General features: G+C 38.2%; 2 protein-coding genes across 3 annotated transcripts; one reads left to right on the top strand and one right to left on the bottom strand.

Moving 5' to 3' along the window:
• Positions 1 to 386: 386 nt before the first annotated feature.
• LOC137951724 (zinc transporter 8-like) lies at positions 387 to 1,816 on the bottom strand. Its single transcript, XM_068798592.1, has 3 exons — positions 1,181 to 1,816; positions 920 to 1,069; positions 387 to 822 (listed from the first exon to the last, which is right to left on the bottom strand). Exons 1-3 carry the CDS (start codon positions 1,781 to 1,783, stop codon positions 517 to 519), a joined length of 1,059 nt encoding a protein of 352 aa, XP_068654693.1. The 5' UTR covers positions 1,784 to 1,816; the 3' UTR covers positions 387 to 516.
• A 2,481-nt stretch (positions 1,817 to 4,297) lies between these two features.
• Positions 4,298 to 20,656, top strand: LOC137951806 (octanoyltransferase LIP2, mitochondrial). 2 transcript variants are annotated; one of them, XM_068798729.1, is made up of 2 exons: positions 4,298 to 5,902; positions 19,768 to 20,656. In XM_068798729.1, the coding sequence occupies exon 2, from the start codon at positions 19,805 to 19,807 to the stop codon at positions 20,504 to 20,506; it is 702 nt and encodes a 233-aa protein (XP_068654830.1). In that variant the 5' UTR covers positions 4,298 to 5,902; positions 19,768 to 19,804; the 3' UTR covers positions 20,507 to 20,656. The 2 variants fall into 2 exon arrangements, with proteins under 2 accessions (XP_068654830.1, XP_068654831.1); XM_068798730.1 differs by having other exon boundaries at positions 4,298 to 4,553.
• Positions 20,657 to 21,217: the final 561 nt, after the last annotated feature.

Here is a 21,217-nt window from a genome sequence, read left to right on the forward strand (position 1 = left end):
ATAGTAAGTTACGTGGCAGATGATGTGTCAATAATGATGATGTGGCAGACTCTGAGTTTTTATTTTGATGACGGGGCGTAAACAGTCAAAGCTTACGTGTTGCCTTTGACTGTCCACATATATAGTGGACCGGTCAAAGTTTGGTAGTTTTGTAAATAATTTATGGTCTTCGTTATTATTATAAATAAGTTGTTTTAAATCGGTATTTTGGTAAAATTCCCTATTATATTCTCTGTCAACGGTGTTTGAAAAGTCAGCAACCCGAGTAGTTTTTCTCAGAGCATTTTTACATGATCAAGCACCTTCAGCTGCTTTTAAGCCCCTTTTTTACTTGAGAACACTCTTTAATAACTTCAATTCTTCTGCAACTGGTATTGGTAAAGCAAATATTCTTCGTTACAGCAGAAAATTTCTCCTAGCTTGTTTACAATCTCCTTGAGAGAGAAGAGACTGGCATTTGCAGGCATAAATGTAGATACGCAAATAAAGAAGAAGAGGATGAAGAAGAGTAGAAAATCAGGCCCATATGGCGAGGAGGGACATGCAAACTGCTCCGAGAAGGAGAGAAAGACTGACCCAGATCTGAAGTTTTCCCTGTGTTTGTAGTCTTGGGCTCATGTAATCAGCGGCGAGTAAGTCAACGAGTGCCATGTAGATCAGAATCCCTGCTGCTGCTGAATTGAAAATTCCTTCTATTATCAGAGCAGTAGGACTGTTCTCGTTGTAAACAGAAGAAATACCGATGCCAACTGCAATCCCAAGTGGGGTGGTCAGGGAGAAGAAAAGAGCCATCGTTGCTACTGCTCGCGACATGAATTTTGCCTGCATTGCCAATCAAGAACGTCATAAATATTTACTCAATACTCAAAATCATTTGGCCGTTACCCAACAAGATTACTACTTGGTTTAAGATTTTTACCTGAACAATACATCCTCCAAGTCCCATGCCTTCAAAGAACTGATGAAAACTCAAAGCTACGACAAGAGGTCGAATGTCGGCGGGTCTCTCAGAAGCTCCCAGTGAAATCCCAATTATCACTGAATGCACCACAATCCCCAACTCCAACACCTGTCAACGACATCAAATTTAAGTACATTTAATTTCTGATTACATGAAAATAGAATTCTTCATTCATCACTCAAAACTAGTTTAAGAAGGAAGAAGAAAGAATGGTTTTACCTGAGTGATAACCCGGTGACGGGTAAGATCACTCCCGCCAGCGAGAGCATTCTCACCATCGGACGGCAAGGCGGAGCCATGCGCATGGCCTTGAGCCCCATGTGGATGCATATGAACATGACCCACGTGCTCCTCCTCTCCTTGCTTCACTAGTAAAGCCTTGTTGAAGTGGGTCCGATTGAAATACCCATTAGCAAAAGAATCCACCATTAACGTTCCAATGGCGGAAAGCATGGCTATGAAGCCGCTGAACGGGAACTTCCCCCACGGAATCTCATTCAAACAGGACGAACTCAAGTTCTCAAACGCATCCGGAAGAATGTGAACCAACGCAGTCGCTAGAATCACCCCTGCAGCAAAGGCTTTGATTATGAAGAAGACATCTTTCTCTGGACTCAAAGCCGGGATCACTCGACCCAGAAATGGCAGAGACACTCCCATCGACCCGGCCACCAGAATCGACGCAATAGCTGCCAACTTCAGTCTAAGAGCCGCGGACTTGTTTTCGTCCGTATCTCCCGAGTCACACTCCCCCTCTGCAGAAACCGAGAGCAGTACAGAAGAACACATGCAAACAAACAGAACGAACCTCGCGAGCTTCATTTTCGAAACAGGGAAAGCTAAAAAAAAAAGTAATCAATACGTCTGAGATTTATAGAGAAAAACAAAAACAAAAGACTCAAGAGCGCGAGAGAGAAAATTGCAGAGACTTTGTCAAAAAGCTCGATTAAGAAGAATTGAAGAAAGAAAAAGGGCAGCAGAGCTTCTTTTTTTATATGATTTAGTTCTTAATCCAGAAACTATTTTTGCGTATGTGAATTGAAAACTTGGGTGTCGCCACAATGTCGACATTTTTGGACTTGAGATCGTCAATGTTGACCCGAAACCGGAGGAGTTTCAGATTGGAAAAGGAGTTGCAAATATACATCTGGATGATTTTGAGGCATTTGCAAGTTGCAAATCTGTCTCTCAGCACTTGCGTTTAATGCATATGACCAAGGTTATTAGGTAACTCCTGACAGTTACCTCTCAAACCCCCTAATGCAATCGCAATAAGAAATCATGACATTGGACGACCCAATTACTAGGATTATTTAATGAATAAATAGCAACCCGACCTGCTAATAAATTCTAATGAATAAATACCACACTTATATATTTATGATCCTCCCCACTTCTAACCAATGTGGGATTTTAGTCGTATACCCAATAACTCCTTTTATGACTCAATTTGAAATAAAACTTTCCAAAGGGTTAAAAGTTGAATTTCATATGCTCAAGTGGCTTCACTTGGTATGGCTCCAAAAACAATCTGGTCTTTTTCATTTCCTTTTTCTACTTTGTCTTTAAGTGTATTATGTAAGAATGTAGGAGGCACATTTCTGTCATTGTAGTCCCTCTCACTTAAGTTAAATAGATAAAATTTGGAAAACACACGTGATTATTAGTTGGGAAATGATCTTCTGACCTTTATTGGCCCTTTTGGTATGGACCTAGACTCAACTCAACCAAAAGATTAAGCTAAAAATGGATTTATTTCTTTTTCACTGTGTTACTAAAAATGTTTAGCTATCAAATTTTAAAGGAACTTGAAAAAAGAGGAGATAGACTATTAGAAGGCTTGAGGCTTATATGCTAACCGCTAGATCCTTGGCAAACTCGGATGGTACACCACCTCATCCTTCCCCCATGGCGTCACTAGTAGATTTTTCTTGATATTTTGGACATTGCTTTCACCATTTCTTGTACTTGGTCCCCCCCTCCTCTTTCCCTTTTTTTTAAATAAAATTATCATCATTTAAAAAAAAATCCTCGACAAACTTCCATGATGTATCGAACAATGAGGGAACCACACACACACATAGAGAGAGAGAGAGAGAGAACTCTTACAACATCCTCCAGAAAAGGGGTTCACCTAAAAAACTGCAAACAGTCCTTCCACATATTATCCAATGCCCAGTAGAAGGATTTAACTAAAAAATTGTAAGTTTTCCTTCCAAATATTATCCATTACATTTCCATCACATTTCCATCACATTGCCATATTTTATGTTTATTAAGTAGTTTATGCTTTTTTTTAAGAAAAAGAAGAAGGCGAAATTTTTTGTTCAAGAGCAGAGCTTACGTGAATAAAATCTTAAGAAGGGTGTCCTCTTACAACAATGGATTACAAGGATAACCCCTTCTTTGTCTAAAGAGTAAGCAACACAATTAGCTAATCTCGATACATTGTGCCATGAAACTACAAAACTAAGAATCATGTCCACAATCTCACGAAAAATCGGCTAGTGCTTCCAAGGGAGCCCCTTGACGGTGCAACACCAACTAAAGACATTGACAAAGTCTCCTTCAATCCAAAGAGGGCCAACAACGGAGTTTTTGTAGATTATGAGACCTTGTCGAAGGCTATGAAGCTGGGCAATGGTAGAATCAATTGTACCCAATGTTAGAAAATTCACATTTTCTATTCTAATTTGGGTAACACATTTATTATGTAATTATATTTTCTATTTTTAATAGAATGGGCTGAAATTAAGTAATCTAATTTTGTCAAACCTATTAAGGAATGTGTCATGGATATGGGCCAATTGAGTAGATACCATAGGGAATTATGAGAACCCTATATAAGGAGACACAACATGGTTATAGTCCCCAATATACTAAATTACACAGTTTCTCTTCTCCCCATACGGAAGAGAGACGAAGGTCCCATTGAAGAAGACCACAACATCAATATCCGTTCTTATCGTTTGTCATAGTAAATTCCGGATAAGAAGACAAAAATCACGGAATGGATCCAAGTATATTTTCAATCCTAATATTCTAGCATGTTATAAATTCTGGATTAGAATTTACTATTGCATAATCTAACACCCAGATATCTCTAAGTAGGAGGGATAAGATCCCTTCGTGATTTATAGAGGTGCCGCCAATGCCTGCTAGACGTAGGTTCCCAAAGGCACTGTTCCAGAGAGTTGGGACATCGACATTTGCCCAATTATACTCCGGTTGTTTCTGATTGTTCCTCTTGTAAAACAATTGAAGAGCTTCTTAGTGCTGGTCCCAGAAAGAATAACATTAGAGATGGTTTCAATAACTCTTTCAGACTCTTGCGCTTTTTCTGGAAGCTTTTGTAGTTCCTCTAAAACCACAGCACCTAGGGGAAATGCAAGCAGAGAGGAGAGCCTTATCAAGCTTGGAGACCTACAACTGAAGGACCAAACATTAAGGTCATGGATACACTTTGGGGAGGCAAGCCTGGATACCCAGCTCATTAAGGAAGTGCACCAAATTCTCCAGGCAAAAGGGCAATGGATTAGCAGATGATTAATACTCTCTTCTTCAAAACCACAAAGGGTACAGAGTGTGTGAGGTATATTCAATCCCCTTTTCCTCATGTTGTCAAACGTGAGGATCCTCCTCCAAGCTGTACTCCAAATGAAACATTTTATTTTATGGAGGGGGGTTAGGGCAGAAAGTTTCTGGGCAATAGAAAGAGGGCGTCTCACAGATTGATCCTTCTCTTTGATCTTGGCAAAGGCTGATGAAACAGCAATTTCCCCGCTATCATCAACGGTCCACATCATTCTATCCATACACTCCATCTTGGCATGTTAAGGCAATCCAGCTCCCCACGAGTCTCCTAGCTTCAGCCGCTTCCTCATCGTTCATGCCCCAACGAATACAGACGTCTTAGCACACATTTTGAGACTCTAGCCTTTTTGTTTCATTAATCATCATGGTGCGCTTCATGGATAGTTTGAAGAGAAGCTGATAAGACTCCTGAATAACCCCTACCAATATAGAATTTGATTCTTTTTTTAAAAGAGGCAGACGAAGGGAAAAGAGAGCACGAAATGGCGGATAGCCCTCGCACTTTCCGCCATCCAGTCACCAAGAGTTGGTCAAGACACCCATCTTCTGCACAAGAATGCCTCTCCAACCAACCTCTTTGCACATGTTAAATTTCCAGCCATTTGTGCAACATAACGATCGGTCCCCTTGATGACGCGGATTCCTAACCCTCCCACACTCTTGGGTTTGCAAACCTCAGTCAGTTAGCAGGTGATGCTTAAAGATCTCCCCTCCAAAGAAATCAATCCTCTCAATCCTATTCTGCTGCTAGCTGAGCAAGGCTGAAAGGAGAGGAAATACATAAGAGACTCGCCAAAGCTGGAGTTAAAATAGTGTACATGTTCCAGCCTTCAATAAGAGTTTACCCTTACAAGTGGAGAGCCGAAGCTCCATCTTCTCAACTACCAGAGCCCAAACATGCTTATCCGGCCTAGAGGCAATAAAGGGAAGTGCCAAATAAGTTGCAAGGACAGTACCATACTGACATCCAATGATTGCAGCCAGTTTTCTTCCTTCTTCCTCATCCATGTTAAATCCGAATAGAGAGGACTTCGTCCAATTGACTTTCTAGCAGGAAGCAAGTTCAAACAGTTCAAGAACTCCTCCATCTTCACAATTAGGTCTTCATGTCAACACAGAAGACAATTGTATCATATGCAAATTGGACGATTTGTATGTCCATGTTTGTAGTCCATGAAGTTGGCTGCAGCTACCAAGTTTTCCTTGCTGCATGAACCAAGCCTTTCAGAAATTCCACAACAACTTTGAAGAAGAGGGGCTGTCTTATGATCCTAGTACCTTTGAAGTTGCCACAGTCCGTCATCCAAAATCTCCACTTTCCACCAAAGTCCATCTTCATTGAATCAAGTAGGTTCTATTTGACCCAATCGAAAGCTTTTTCAAGGTCAAGCTTTAGAGTAGTTTATGCTTCATAATGTGATACAAAGTCATAAAAGAAGTAAATCACATGTATTAATGACAAATGTCTCTAAATATCGACATAGAGAAACTCAATTTTCACATCCGAGCCCAATATTACATAATAAAAAAATCAACTATAAATTTCGACTTAAGCCTTTTGTCATTGTTTTGTGAGCATTCTGTCCACTGTTCTAGGTGGCAGTCTCAGTTTCTTCTTATCTTCACATGCATCTCACCAACTATAGTTGAAAAAGAAAGTTTTTGGATGTTATATACCCTTAACCGAGTCTGACCAGCAATTCCAGCCACCACTCCCAGAGGATAACCAAGTGTCTCCAAGACTGGGCCTTGCTCGATGTGAACCTATGGAATCCCATGGTTACATATAAAAGGGCCAAATATCATAAGACAGTAAGTAAAAATCAGGATCAGCTAGTAAAAATTAGGAGCACTAACCTCTATATAACCCCAGACTGTCTTTGGATCATACTTGAGCTGAAGAAAGCTTTCTTCTGTAATTTCAATGGAAGATAGCTTAAGAATGCCTTCTACTGTCAAACCACTGACCAAGGCTTCACATGTCAGTTACTAGATAAATATCCCTTACAATCATGAATAGAGCACTTACAACATAATCAAGAAACCTCAGAGAACAATTAATCACAAAAGGGAAAATAAATGCAACCTCTTGTCAGAAAGTTGTAGTGCTGATGCAGGTAGAGTACCAGCAATGGCTGCACTTCCTAGAAAGGTGGATTGAAATCTAACTCCTTCCTCATCACTAAATGCATTTACCTATAACATCCAAGCAAAAGTAAAGTACTAAGTCAAAATTACCTTTCAATCAAGCTTAGTATTCTAGACAACCAGATTCATTTTCATCAAATCATCTACATGAAGATGATCCTCATGGACAAGATTTAGCTGTTAGTATCATTCATCCTTCTGTAGGAAATATGAAATTAGAAACAGGGAAGCAGATTCATTTTCATTGAAACATCTTCTGCAAAAATGATCCTCAGCATAACATCCTCTGTTAATTGAATTCATCTTTCCAAGTCTATATAAGCATGAGCGTACAGCAACTGGAGACTGGACAAGAGGCCCATGGAATTTTTTTGTCATTGCCTTTAACAGTGTTGTTAAAATGTAATATAAGGGGCAGTGTGGTCTTTTTACATGGTCTCTATATTTCAGTGACAGTACTATCATGTTCAGAATGTTTAGATGTGTCTATTGTCCATTTTTATGTTGTTGAGATGTGTAGATGGGTAGTTATAAGGAGTTAATTGTAAGAGGGGTAAATGTGTAATTGTCCCTTAATCTGTCGAATTCAGAACCCCAACAAGAGCTCTTCTCAGACTCTCTTCCAGCACTCATTTCTCCTTTTTCTTCTTCCTTTCTTCTCTCATTCTTCTATTTCTCTTTTCTTGACAAGTTTTCTCTTTATACCCCCTTCTATGGTACATGGATATCTTAGTTTTTGCAATATGGTACAATCTTATGTGGTGCATGATCAATGTACACAGATGAAGAGGTCATTGTGTACCACAAACTACAAGGACGAGAATGGAGGGGCAGATCTGAATAGAGGTTTGGACTCAACTACGGAGTTTTATTGTTTCGATATGAAACATAATAAAATGAAAGAGACAACTACAAAAAATAAAGGGCTTTAGTATGCCTTCCAGATGTTCTTGAAGAAAGCAGACCCATTATTAGGAAGCAAATATTAGTAATTGAAAAAAGTAAGAAGAAAGAAGGTTGAAGAAAGAGAATGAGAGGGAGAGAAAGTGGAGAAGAGAAAACTGAGAAAGAAAATGAGATGGGGGACCTGCATGTCCCTCAGGTTCTATTCATAGCTTAGGGTTGAGTACAATTTACTACATTGCCCCTAATTTAAGTGAAAATCCTATCTATGTCTCCTATTCTACATGTCCCCTTTACATGATATTGGGTCCATAGAAATAGTTTGACATGTAGAATAAGATTGTATCAAGAAATATAATAACGACAAGGTAAAAAGACCAAAATACCCCTGTTCTTTTTTTTTCAACAGTCTTCCACAAGTTGGAGAGTATGTGTTGAACAATCCCAACTTGCCACAAACGTTGAAAAATTTACGCCTTCCCAATGTTTTTATTTGGATATCGAGTTGACCACCAGACCAAACATATGGAGTAGTTACCTCTTTCCTCATTACTGCATCTCAGATGAAATGACAATCTACCTCTATATGCTTTGTTTTTTCATGAAAGATTGGATTGTTTGCAATGAAGAATGCTACATAATTATAGGATCTTTCTCATCGAAGCCAAATTCCTAGACAACAAATTTTATCCTCATTAGCTCACTGACAGTGTGAGTCATTGCTCTATATTCAGCTTCAACACTGGACTGAGCAATAACATTCTACTTTTTACTTTTCTAGCTGATTAGATTTCCTCCTAGAAATACACAGTACCCAATGGTTGATTTTTTGTCAAGCTTGGAGCCTGCATAGTTAGCATCAGAGAAAGCCTCAATCCTCAAGTGATTATTAGATTTATGACATTCATTGCAAATGAAATATCTGGTCTAGTAAATATTACATAGATAAGTTTGTCTACTAGCCTTCGATACATTGTTTTATCTTTTAGATCTAGACTTTGATCATCATGAAGATCAAGTCCTCTTCCATAACTGTATCCGTAGGTTTGGCCCCTAGAAGACCATATTCTTGAAGCATATCAGTAACATATTTCCACTGAGTTATTATTGTTCCTTCCTTGCTTCTCGCTACCTCAATACCTAGAAATATTTCAGCTAACCCAGATCCTTAGTTTGGAAGTGATTTGCCAAATAGGATTTAACAGTTTTAATGCATGATTTGTCGCTCCCAGATAGGATGATATCATTTACATATACCAGTAAGATAATAATTCGAGATGGTCATTTCAGAATAAATAATGAGTGCTCACAATGGCTTCTACGAAATCCCATGGTTATACACCCCCCCCCCCCCCGAGTAACATACCCCCCTAGTGGTTGTTCCATATAAACTTCCTCCTCAATGTCACCATATAAGAAGGTATTTTTAATATCCATATGGAAAAGAGACCAACTTGGATGGATTGCAACAAAAATAAGTATACGAACAAAGGATAAATGAGCAACTAGATAAAAAGTCTCAAAAACATCCACACTAAATGTTTGTGTATACCCTTTGGCAACAAGGCGAGTCTTGTACCATTCAAGTGATCCATCAAAGTTATATTTTATAATATAGACCTATCGACACCCAACTACAGCAACACTTGGAGGTAAGTCACATAACTCCCATAACTCCCAAGTCCCTCTATCAATTATTGTTTCTATCTCAATTTCCATGGCATTCTTCCAATGAGGTTGAAATAAGGCATCGTGCACTAAAGAAGGAATAGTGCAAGTGGAGATGGACAAAGCAAACTTACTATAGTTATCAGACAAGAAATCAAAGGAGATAAAATGCGATAAAGGGTGGCGGGTACCTTTGCTAACACCTTTCTGAAGGGCGATAGGAAGGTTTAGATTACTTACCTTAGGATCAGGAGACGATGAAGAATCATGGTTGGATGTGAAGAGGGGTTTAGATTGGAATGAGATGGTTGTTGTCGGCGTTGGTATACTTGCAGTGGTTTTTCAGTAGGAGCATCTTGTGAGGATGGAGCACATTCATCAACTGAAAGACGAATAACCGGATTAATTACAGAGGGTTCAGGTGGAACCGACTCAGATTTAGAAGATTCAAAATATAAATCCTCAAAGAAGGTAACGTCAACAGATATAAATGCTTTTCTGATAGACGGACAATAATATTTATACTCTTTATGTGTTTGAGAATATCTAAAAAATACACACTTAATAGACCGTGGAGGCAACTTATCCTTTGACTGATCAAATACATGTGCAAAACATATACACCCAAAGACCCGAGGTGACACTGCAAACAAAGGTGCAATAGGTAAAACAAACTGAATAGGAATCTTGCCATTAAGAGTAGAAGACGACATTCTATTTATCAAAAAACATGTAGTAAGACAACATCACCCCAATAAGGCTTAGGCATGTTCATGTGAATTAACATAGTGCAAGCTACATCAAGTAAATAACGATTCTTGTGCTCATCAACTCCATTTCGTTGTGGAGTGAACACACAAGAAGTTTGATGAATGATTTCTTGTAACTAACAGAAAGAGTCAAATTTACGATTCATAAACTCAAGACCATTGTCTGTACGCAAGATATGAATAGAAGTTGTAAACTGATTCTTTATTCATTATAAAATAGTTGAAATATATTAAAGGCTTTGGATTTTTCTCACACGAGATAAATCCAATTACTTCTATTGAAATCATCAATAAAGGAAATAAAATACCTATCACTAAACTGACTAATCACAAAACAAGGACCCTAGACAATTGAGTGGACAAGCTCAATAAGTTTACTTGTCTTATGAGATGAAACAGGAAAGGAACTCCGGTAATGCTTGCCCAGCTAACATGACTCTCATTGAAAAGTAATATAAGAAGGAAGATCTGGAACTACTTGAATTAGTTTTGCTAGAGATGGATGACCAAGTCTGAGATGCCACTAAAGAGGTGAATCAACTGTGTAGTGCATGTAAAATATTGTCTAAGATGTGGCTATCCAGATAGTATAGTCTTCCTCTCTCACAAGTGGAACCAATCATCTTCCTCATCACAAGATCCTGAAAGACACAATCAGTAGGGTAAAAAGTTAGAGAACAATTTATAAACTTAGCTACTTGATTGACAAACAACAAATTTAAAGGAAATTTTGGAACTAACAGTGCAGATTGAGGGAAAAGAAAAGGTGCAAGGGTAACATTTCCCACCGCCTGTACGTGTGAAGCTGACTCATTAGCAAGATTAACATGTTTAACGAGAACAAACTTCTTTAAGGAAAAAAAATAGTGAGGTCATACCTGACATGTGTTTTGTGGCACCGGAATCAAGAACCCAAGATGGGGTATGAGACATTGAGAATGTAGACATACCTGCAGGAGGAGTCGTATGTACCAAGGATGCAGAGGGAAGTAATAGTTGTGCCATAAGTTGGGAAATCTGTTGTTGCTACTGTGATATTTGTTATTGTTGTTGAATCAATTTTTGTAATTCATCTAGGGCATCAGGTGGGATTGTAGTTTCAAATCCTGGTGTTGTAGCTTCATGTGTAATAAAGTTTGCCCACACATGCTTCCCAAATTTTATCCAACACCTATCTAAGTAATGATTGGCGTCCATTGTGAACACACTTGCGCTCAGATTTACCATCTTCTCGACCTCGTCCTTTGCCCGAATTATCTCTACCTCTGCCTCTACCAATCCTTGTGTGTCCCTTAGACTTATCAATAGAATCAGATGTTGTTGCTGGTGTATTAAGGGCAGTAGCTTCACCCACTTTAGTATCTTTTCCGGCTCTAGGCACAAGTCTTTTCAGCTTTGTGTACCCTATTAAATGTAGTAGAAATGTTAGGTATTTCATCTGATGCCAAAATTTGTACCTCCATCTAGAAAATTTGCCACAAAATGTTGACTCTGCTATTTTCGGAGTTCCCTTTCATCTGTAGTAAAAGGATGAAAGACATACTCAAAAAAGAACTATAGTAGTCTGTTACAGTTATGTTACCCCTTTTTAAGCAAAAAAATTCTGTATATGATTCATAAACCCTATAAAGATTGTTCTCTTGTCCATAAAGAGCTTCTAAGGATAGTGTTAAGTTGTGGAGCCTAATTAACACCTTACCCCTTATGCGGATAGCTGTGTCGTAGATCGACCTTCGCGGTAAGGTCATCATGGGGGTTGGAAGGGGGGCAGGGAGCCCCCTGAAAGGTCCACGATATATTGACTGCTGTTTCATTAAGGGTAGTTTGGGGATTTCACACTTGTATTACGGTTGCCCTAGTTTTCTCTTTATATTTAGGGATGCCGTTGTTAGGGTTATCATTCGGAGTATGATCATCAGTTGCAGATTGAGAGGTTAGAGAAAAACACGATTGTGTACAATTTCTCTTGTAAACTATTTCATCTTCATAGTGGATTACTGCATCGACGGAAGACAGGACGTAGTCTCACCTTAAGGCGAACCTGTATAAATCTTGTGTTCTTCGTGTTTGTTTTTTCTTCTTCTGCGATTATTATTGCCCTCATTAGATTTGAATTAGGGTGTCTAATTCCTAATATTCAGTAGATGAAATTGGGATGATAGGTATTATATCAACGCTTCTATTCTCTGGCTTGCTCTTCAAAATCCAATTTTGGCCTGGAATAATGTAATCGGGATTTCATTTATAGTAATAATATCTTTACCATCCAGATTATACGACTCCTTTGCTGGAGTATAAACCTCACCAGAGTCAGCCATACCAGATATATAAGAATACCAAATAGATTAAATAAACCTTCCAAAAAGTTCCAAATCAACCAGCTCAAGTGGGCCCCACAACGTAAAATCACAATTAGGGCAAATACTTGATGTGCACATATAAAACAATCCAATAGGAGGATCAAATTCAGAAGATAAAGTGCACTGAAACCTGCAGTATGCTTGATGTCAGCAAGTGCATAGATGATGTCGACAGTCAAAGTTCTGAAATTTTGGCATACGCCTTTAGATCAGCATAAGAAAAACTCTTTTGACTGTTTAGAACATTAAAATCTGTTCTTAGAACAGTAGGACCAGTAACCATAGGGTTATGGTAGAAAGAAAAGGATAAAAAGTTGGATTTTTACTAACCAATAGCCGAAAAATTGAAAAAAAGATCCTTCCTTTATGTTCTGCTTCAAAGAGGAAGAACCTACGAAAATCCTTCTCAAATGTGATCTACTGCTTCTTTACAATGAAAAAAGTAATAAGAAAGAAGGTTGAAGAGAGAGAATGAGAGGGAGAGAAAATGAAAAAGAGGAAATTGAGAAAAAAGACTGAGATGGAGGACCTGCACTGCACGTGCCCCAACCTCTATTTACATCTTAGGGTTGAGAGGGTTGAGTACAATTTACAACATTACCCCTACTTTAAGTAAAAATTCTAATTCTCTATATCTTCTGTTCTACGTGTCCCCTTTACATGAAATTTGGTCCGTAGATATAGTTTGACATGTAGAATAAGATTATATCAAGAAATATAAATAACAGTGAGGTAAAATAACCAAAATGCCCATGTTATTGTTTTTCAACACCATAATTACACAATACCTTAAAAGGTGCATAATAAGCATAAAAACAAGTACTGTTACTGATTAGATGGTTTGAACTAGAAGAGCAATACAAATGTGGGTATCTCATATAATGATGAGCCACTAAAGATACCCAACCACGAGGCCCTTGTCGGCACTGGAGGCTCGAACTGGTTATAAGAGCCCACGTGCCCTTCAAATTGACTGGCTTATCACATAAACGTAAACGTAAAAAAGAAAGGAGCAGGAGACGAGCCTGTCATGATATCATTTTTATGAAACTGTTTCTGAAACTGTTTCTTATTCCTGGAATTGTCTATTTTCTGAAATTAGATAGTGGGAAACCTGATTTTTTTGGGGAATTGTTTGTTCCATGAAATTAGATAACTGCATTCTTTTTCTCCTTTTACATGTAGGCAAGGCTTATCCATTTTGTTGCATTCTCTTTCGTTTTATTTCTTCCCCATTTTTTCTGATATTATTTCGTCTAAAAACCTCACGCATTCTCGATGTATCAGCCCTGTCCTACATATAAAACAGCCAACACATTTTATTCTGCATTCGGAACCTCACATTTCCTTCCTTCCGAGTGATGATCCATCTTTTCTGAATTCTGATCTTCTTACATTCACCTGATCTGATCTCTTTCGATCGAATGTGTAGAGATGATGGTATGGGCAGGTTCGTGGGCACCACAGTCTTTGAGCTTCACTTTTCTTTTTGTTTTAAATATTTCTTTCTGTGTTGGGATTGAAGTGTTTGGCTTGAGGTTGTCAACCTGAATTCACAACCTTGCTTAAAACTCCTTGCCATGCAATTTCTCTTTTTTTTTTTTTTTTGTCTGTTTGAAAATGGTTACTGTACTAAGCACTGATGTACGATGTGATTCTGGGAGGTGTGAGGATAATTTGTCAGTTGCTGTAAATCAGAACAATTCTCAGTTGCTATTAGGAAATGTGACTCGCTTCTATCCTGTCTTCTATGTTTTTTATTGAAAACAAGCGAGCTCTGGTTGTTTTTGTTACGAAGTATTTTTGAATGTCCCTTTTTGTATGAGATAATCTCATTTTAATTATCTCGTATTATCTTAGTAGATTTCATGACCCTTCAAGGTGTAACTATTATTCTTTTGAGCAAGAAGTGGCTCGTTGTTCTTATTTGACTAAACTTCTAAAAACAATGGAAAGTGGCATAATTGTCCAAATGCCGGATTAAATCTCATTTTATTTTTTGTATAAGATTTTATTTCTTAGTATATATTGGTTGCTTGTTTTGACGAGATAATGACTTCGGGTGGAAATGCGATAACTCTGGGAAATAATTATTATGGGTTTCCTGAGTTTCCCATGCCTGAAGTGATCATATCTCATAATTCAAAGCAGAGACACTATCCTACTTCTCTTTAATACTGTTCCATCTTGAAATGTGTTTTCCCTACTTGTTAGTTCTCTGGGAACCATATAGTGTTCCTGTAATACTTCTTTTACTGGAAAGAGAGCTTTATCAAGGTCCTGCTGCTTGGTGGTTGAGTAATTCGAATAGCACTGCTTGGTAGTTGTGTAATTGGAACAGCAGGAACGATTAACCAGTTTTCTTCCCCTTTTTCTCGTTCCTTCTTTCTTCTTCTCAATTCGCCCCTCTCTAGATTGACTACACTCACCATCTCTTCTCTGTCCAACTTTTTTTTTTCTTCCTTTTTTCTTCAATCTTTCACCCCTCTCAATAAGCTACTCATTTCCATCTCTATGTTAGTGCACTTACTTAGTGTAAGTAAAAGTGAAAGTGAATGTGAAAGAGGACTATGAGAAATTCAATAAAAAAGTTCTCTGAAAAAAACTAATATAAATTTTAAATAAAATTTCTTATTGACATAAACACACCCTGTCTATAATCAGCTGAGCCCATGGTTTGAACAAATTTTCAGGCAGAGTCCACCAATTTGATGCCTTGGGGTTGGGGAGCTTGTGAGCCGCACCAAAGACCTCTTTATTCTAGGATTTTATTTCAGTCAAAATATTATTTCTGCTTGCTTTAGTAAAGTTAAACGAAAAAACAATGTTAGTTTACATCATATGGCTTGTTAATCTCATGGTGATTCTTATCATGTTCTTCATTTAGAGAAAAAAACTGCCTTGTTAGCATCGTTTTCTTCATTTGCAGCATATGGTTGTTGTAAATGTAACCATTTTCATATATTTATAGTTAACTGATGGTCTATTATTCGGTTTAGCTATTCTTTTTTTATGGTAGCTTTAGCAGTTGTAGGTTTTTTAGGTTTAAAAACCTGTATTTAGGATGATAGATGTATGAAGAAAATAGAATACAACTCACATTCTTAAATGAAGCATCACTAGGGGCAGTTTCCATTGTTATATAACTGCCACTTCATAATTCAAACAGGAGGTCCAAAGCCTGTTGTTTCTCTTCTGAGAGGGATGGTTTATTATTGGTTTAGCTAGTAAAGTTATTTTATGTGACAGTAACACTCAGTTTTGATTAAAAAACTTCCTCATTACCTACATGCCATTGAAATATTTTGTAAAAACTTACACGTGTTTCAAATTAATATTTACGTGCTTTGTCATTAAATTCCATCATTTACTTTTATCTCTGAAATAAAAAAGATAAAAAATTTCCTCATAGAAATGGTATTATGATATGTTTATTTGTTAGCTATGAGTCGATCCATTGATTTCAATGACCATTTTTTTTTTTTTTTGAAGCAGTGATAATTTTATTTCAAAGAGAAAGAGATACATCAAGGGATGCCTCCCCTAACAACAAGAAATTGAAGAGGGGGGGGGGGGGGGGGGGGGGGGGGGGGGGGGCAATTTAGCACACAAATAAATAATCGAATTGGCTGATCTAAGAACATGAGACCAAGTACAAGAAATAGTGGAAACAATGTCTATAATATAAAATAAAGCTGCCAGTGACGCCAAGGGGGGGAGGATAAGGTAGAGCACCATCCGATGATGACTTTGGAGTCTCCTTCCACAATGAGTGGACCTCTGAAGCAATCCTGAAATATGCACAAGCCGTGGAGGGGCCCGGAGAGCTCAGCAATGTTCGAGTCTGCAATGTTGAGAGGACCAAAGTAAGAGATAATAGCAATGCCTATGAGATAAAAAATCACCCGCCAAAACCAGCCAAACTCGGGTTCCCAAAGGTACTACCATCAAAGTTAAACTTATAATAACCGGTGGGAGGAGGCGCCCAAGCAACAACTCGGCGGAGAGCTGAGGGAACAAACATGTGAGCAATAATCTTCCAGTTGGTGGGGGAAGGGGCACAAGAGAGGTGAGCGAATTCTTTTCGAGTGCGGATCTAGGTAGAGATGAGTCCCGTGGCAGTACAGGATACCTCAACAGCAGAGCGGGAAACACAGTCAAACCATTTTGGAGTTCTTCTCCTTCCAGAGACACCAAGGGACGAAAGCCATGCAAGCAGATAGCAATGGCTTGCCAAGACTAGGAAAGCAGGTCCCAAAGGAGAAGTGACACATGGTACTCAGGTCGGGCGAGATGCAAAATTGAAGCCCATACTGTCGATCATATAAGTCCAGACCTTCCAGGCAAAACCATAGTGGAGGAGAAGGTGGCTAATAGTCTTAGTCTCCGTCCCGCAGAAGGGGCAGAGAGGATCGGGAGTAGTGTTGCCACGCCTAATATGGTTGTTGGTAGTGAGGATCCTGTTGCAGAAGGCCGAGGAGACCGAGAAATGCCCGTTGTCGTTAGAGAGCCAAATCAACTGGTCAACCATCTGGGGATGGACCTTAATACTACCAAGACTATCAATCAGGCCACCACAGACAAAAATGGCCTCCTCATTAGTAAGGTTGCGCCTTAGATGAATATCCCATGAGCCATTTCCCCAAGCATCAGAGATAGATAAGTCATGGCAAGTGGTGAGCTAAAGAAGTGGTGTGTATGATGAGGCAAGAGAGCCATCGCCCGACCACCAATCTGTCCAGAAATGCAGACTGGAGCCATCCCTAACAAAAAACTGAATGACAACACAGAATGAGGAAAACAAATGGAACATGGCCTTCCAATTGGGGGAGAGGTGACGATAGTTACCGTCAGTAATCCATCTATCTCTGAGACACAGAAGCTTGGAGGCAATCATTGGTTTCCAAGATGCCCCCGAGGTGGACTTGAGCTTCCAAAACCACTTGAGTGATAGAGCTTACCCCATTTCCGGTTTGGTTGACCAATTGATATGATATCCATCTAATAGTGATAGATTAGGATTGTGCCCACCACTTTAATATGTGGTATTATGATATGTCTATTTGTTAGCTATGAGTCAATCCTTTAATGAGGGAGACAGATTGATATGAGATCCATCTAATAGTCATAGACTAGGGTTGCGCCAGCCATTTTAATATGTAGCAGTTATTAGGTTAGTGTCACATCAATTATGTGAAGCAATATTGAAGAGCGACATGTGGACCCACATCATAGAATGGTTACAATCTCAAATCTATAATGTATTTTGTCTTTTCTCATTTCATGGTTAGAGTAACTGAGGAAATTTAAAGTTTATGGTGTATAGGTATTTTAGCTGATATATTGAAGTAGTTATTAATTTGAATACCAGAGTTATATAGGAAATTATTTCTGTGGGAATGTAGATCTAACTGACCTCTCATTTTCTCTTTTACTTCCTTTAAGCAACCAAACGAGAGAAATTTTGTTTTTCTCATGTTTTTGTATTTTTTTCTCCATTCAAAAAATTATGAAAAAGAAATGAGATGTTTTTCTCTTCTTTTTTCTCTTGGTCATTACTTTCTTTTCTTCTCTCTCAATTTCTTTTGGGTCGAGTGAAGCATAAGTGTATATGGACAGACGAGGTGGAACTTCACCTTATTAAGGCTAGAATGAGAAGAAAAAGACTTACTCTGGAAGGGTGGAAGTTCACTCTCTAGGAAACGGTGCAAGAAAGGAACATGACTTGAAGTTATTGTTAATTACAACCTCAGATCTTATCAAACTATCAAGTAGCTTTGGGCTTTCCACTTTGCCATGACTAACGCATCAAGTGTTGATTCTTTCATGAAAAATACGTTACCCTGGAATTCACATTTTCAGAAGGTTGACTGTATAAAGAAAGTGAATCTCTTTCAGGAAGACAAAATCAATGTGAATTTCAGGCTAATGTTCTTTCATGATGAAATATGTCTTTTTGTATCAGTGGTGGTGATTTGGAAAGTATGGTGTTACCTAATATTTTAAATAGACTAAGGTTGTGATTGACAATGCCATCATGTCACTTCATAATACCTAATCTTTCTCTTGAGAAGCCTAACTCCACCTTGCAGGTAAATGATTTTTCTTATTTTTGGCTTGGGTAAGGTAAAATGAATTTTCTTAAGGTGAAGTGAATTTCAGTAATCAAATTTCATGTGCATTAAAAAGTTTGGGTTGATTCCCTGGAGAAAGTTAATCTTGTAAGGCACTCTCTGTGTTCAATAACAAACCTATTTTACTGTCCCCAGTGATTCCATTGCTCATGCAATGGTTATGTGGAACTGAAGCCCTCCTACTGGACCCACTATTCTGGTAGGATTGGGATTCTTTATAACCTTCTCTTGGATGTGTTTGTTGGTAGTGGATATAATGTATTTTGGATGTTGCAGTTCATCTACTAAAGAGTATAAATGTGTCATTTCTTACTGAACAGCTGCACCGAACTGGCCTTGTTTAAGTATGTATTATAAAATAATGTTTTGTTTCATAATTTCTATTAGCAATTTGATCTCTAACAGACCATTTCATGTTGGCAGTGCTGATTTGTCAAAGATTTGTGAGTCCAAAACTTTCAAGTATCTAATATGCTGCTTTTAATTGAAAATCAGTCATGTAGGCTTGCAGTTTGAACTCTAAAAGTTGTACAAGTTTATCAGTATATACACAAAAAAAAAGAAATCTTTTGAAAGGATAAACAGCTTCAGAGAATGCAAATTGCAATTTTTTAAGTTTCTTCATAGAAAAAGTAAATTGCGAGATCAGCATTTCCATATTGATGGTCACTTTCAAGATACATTTTAACAGGACTTGTCAGTGCATACCATGGATTTGTATTTCCTGGGGTAGGAAATAAAGCGTAAAATAAGCATAACAGAATTTCCTCTGAGAGAGGATTAGCGATGGCCAAATTAGTCATTTCTTTCAATGTCTGTATTTTAATTTTTTTTTGAAACGGTGGTGATGATTTTATTTCAAAGCAAAGCAAGAGAATACATCAAGGGAGACCTCCCCTAACAACAAGAGATTGAAGGGAGGGACCCAATTTAGCACACAAGTTTGCAGCTGAATTGGCTGATCTAAGAACATGAGACGAACTACAAGTCATATGTCATGTTTTATTGTTTGGCTTGTCAGCCCAAGACCTATCGAAAACTTTAAAAAATTGTGCCAAATTACATGAAGGCAAAAGTTGAGGATTAATGATTTGAGTGCATAACTTTTTTGGTTACACCTTCATTATTAGCTTCTACATTTGTTAAAAGCAGATTTTTTTCTTATGTTTTTTTGTGCCGACCTCATCAAGAAACTGAGTTCCCTTATTGTCATGGGTTTTTTCTTACAGGTAGAATTCTTTGATCGACGTTTCTTACCTTTCAGGAATGAGATTGCTGAGGAGTCTTGAGGTCTGGAAAATGGGCCTTGTGAACTACTTGGATGCACTAAAGCTTCAAGAGAAACTAGTTGCAGATAGAAAATTGGGTAAAATTCCAGACATGCTTTTATCCTTGCAGCACCCTCCCACATATACACTTGGAAAAAGGCAGACATATCATAATTTACTTGTAACCGAGTCTGAACTTCAAGCCGTGGGAGCTGAGCTTCATTACACAGAGAGAGGAGGTGACATAACATTTCATGGTCCGCATCAAGCCATTCTATATCCAATAATATCTCTCAAGGAAATTGGTTTGGGTGCTCGAAAGTACATTGAGAATCTCGAAACGGCCATGATCAACTTGGCAACACTATATGGTGTTCAAGCAGAAGCAGGAAAAACAGGTCTGACAGGGGTTTGGGTTGAAGACAGAAAGATTGGTGCCATTGGTGTTCGGATCTCATCGGGTATCACTTCTCATGGGTTGGCTTTTAACATTAATCCAGATTTGAGCTATTTTAGGCACATCATTCCTTGTGGGATTGCTGATAAAGGAGTGACATCTTTGAGAAAGGAGGTAGACAAGGAACTGCCAGCAGATGGTGTGATTCATGAGCAGCTGGTTGGTTGTTTTGCAGATTGTTTTGGGTTCAGTAATCTTTCATGGAAAGATGTGCCAAAACTGTGTGAAGGAGAAGTTAATTAAAACGAATTATGATTTTGTATTAATTAGCTAATTTATATGCTCTATCCTGTTTTCTTCCAACTGATGATGTGATTCATGAACAATTGGTTCCCTTGCAAAATTCTTTTTGGGACAGTAATCTTCATTGACGCTGTACCAAATTTGTGACTGTAGGAGAATTAAGTTAGAAGAATAATAGTTTCCCTCTAGTAATCTTCATTTACGCTGTACCAAATTTGTTCAATCTGTGTTTGAAATGTCCTGCTGACTTAGTTCATATTTCGATGTTTGACAAACAAGAGATCTGGAATGCTTATTTTGCAATGTGCAAGAGGAAATAGCTGATCACCTGCCCATTATTCCTTTCAACTTTACTGTTTGGATTGTGACTATGAACAGATTTGCCGGTACATATGCCTGCTTCCCATGGTGAATTTTGTGAACAAACACCAAATTCGCTCGTTTCAAAATCTTTGAAAACTCCATAAAAAACTGCTCTAGTTGCAAATCCTTGGAATCTAAAGGAACTGGAGGACATTTCAAATAAAATCAAGCTCCATTGAAAGCATAAGTAGAGCCGTTTATTTGCTTCTCTTTTGGAAAGGCAAAATAATGATCTAGGGGCTTTTACCAATGCCATGAGTGCCTTTGACATCTAAATTGTTTCCTCTAATAGAAGGAATGTTAAAGCCTACTGCTTCGTTGGTTCCTCAACCTTCTAATTACTCTAAA

The sequence above is a fragment of the Aristolochia californica genome, unplaced genomic scaffold (genome assembly GCF_029961685.1).
Source record: "Aristolochia californica isolate CCGP_79_NKW_82.1479 unplaced genomic scaffold, dmAriCali1.0.hap1 SCAF_15, whole genome shotgun sequence".
NCBI lineage: Eukaryota > Viridiplantae > Streptophyta > Magnoliopsida > Piperales > Aristolochiaceae > Aristolochia > Aristolochia californica.

Coding starts and splice junctions, on each gene's coding strand:
- LOC137951724 (XM_068798592.1), bottom strand. CDS start 1,783: ATGAAGCTCGCGAGGTTCGTTCTGTTTGTTTGCATGTGTTCTTCTGTA. Junction 1,070..1,180: donor GTCACCGGGTTATCACTCAG/GTAAAACCATTC, acceptor TGTCGTTGACAG/GTGTTGGAGTTGGGGATTGT. Junction 823..919: donor TTGGAGGATGTATTGTTCAG/GTAAAAATCTTA, acceptor TTGGCAATGCAG/GCAAAATTCATGTCGCGAGC.
- LOC137951806 (XM_068798729.1), top strand. CDS start 19,805: ATGAGATTGCTGAGGAGTCTTGAGGTCTGGAAAATGGGCCTTGTGAAC.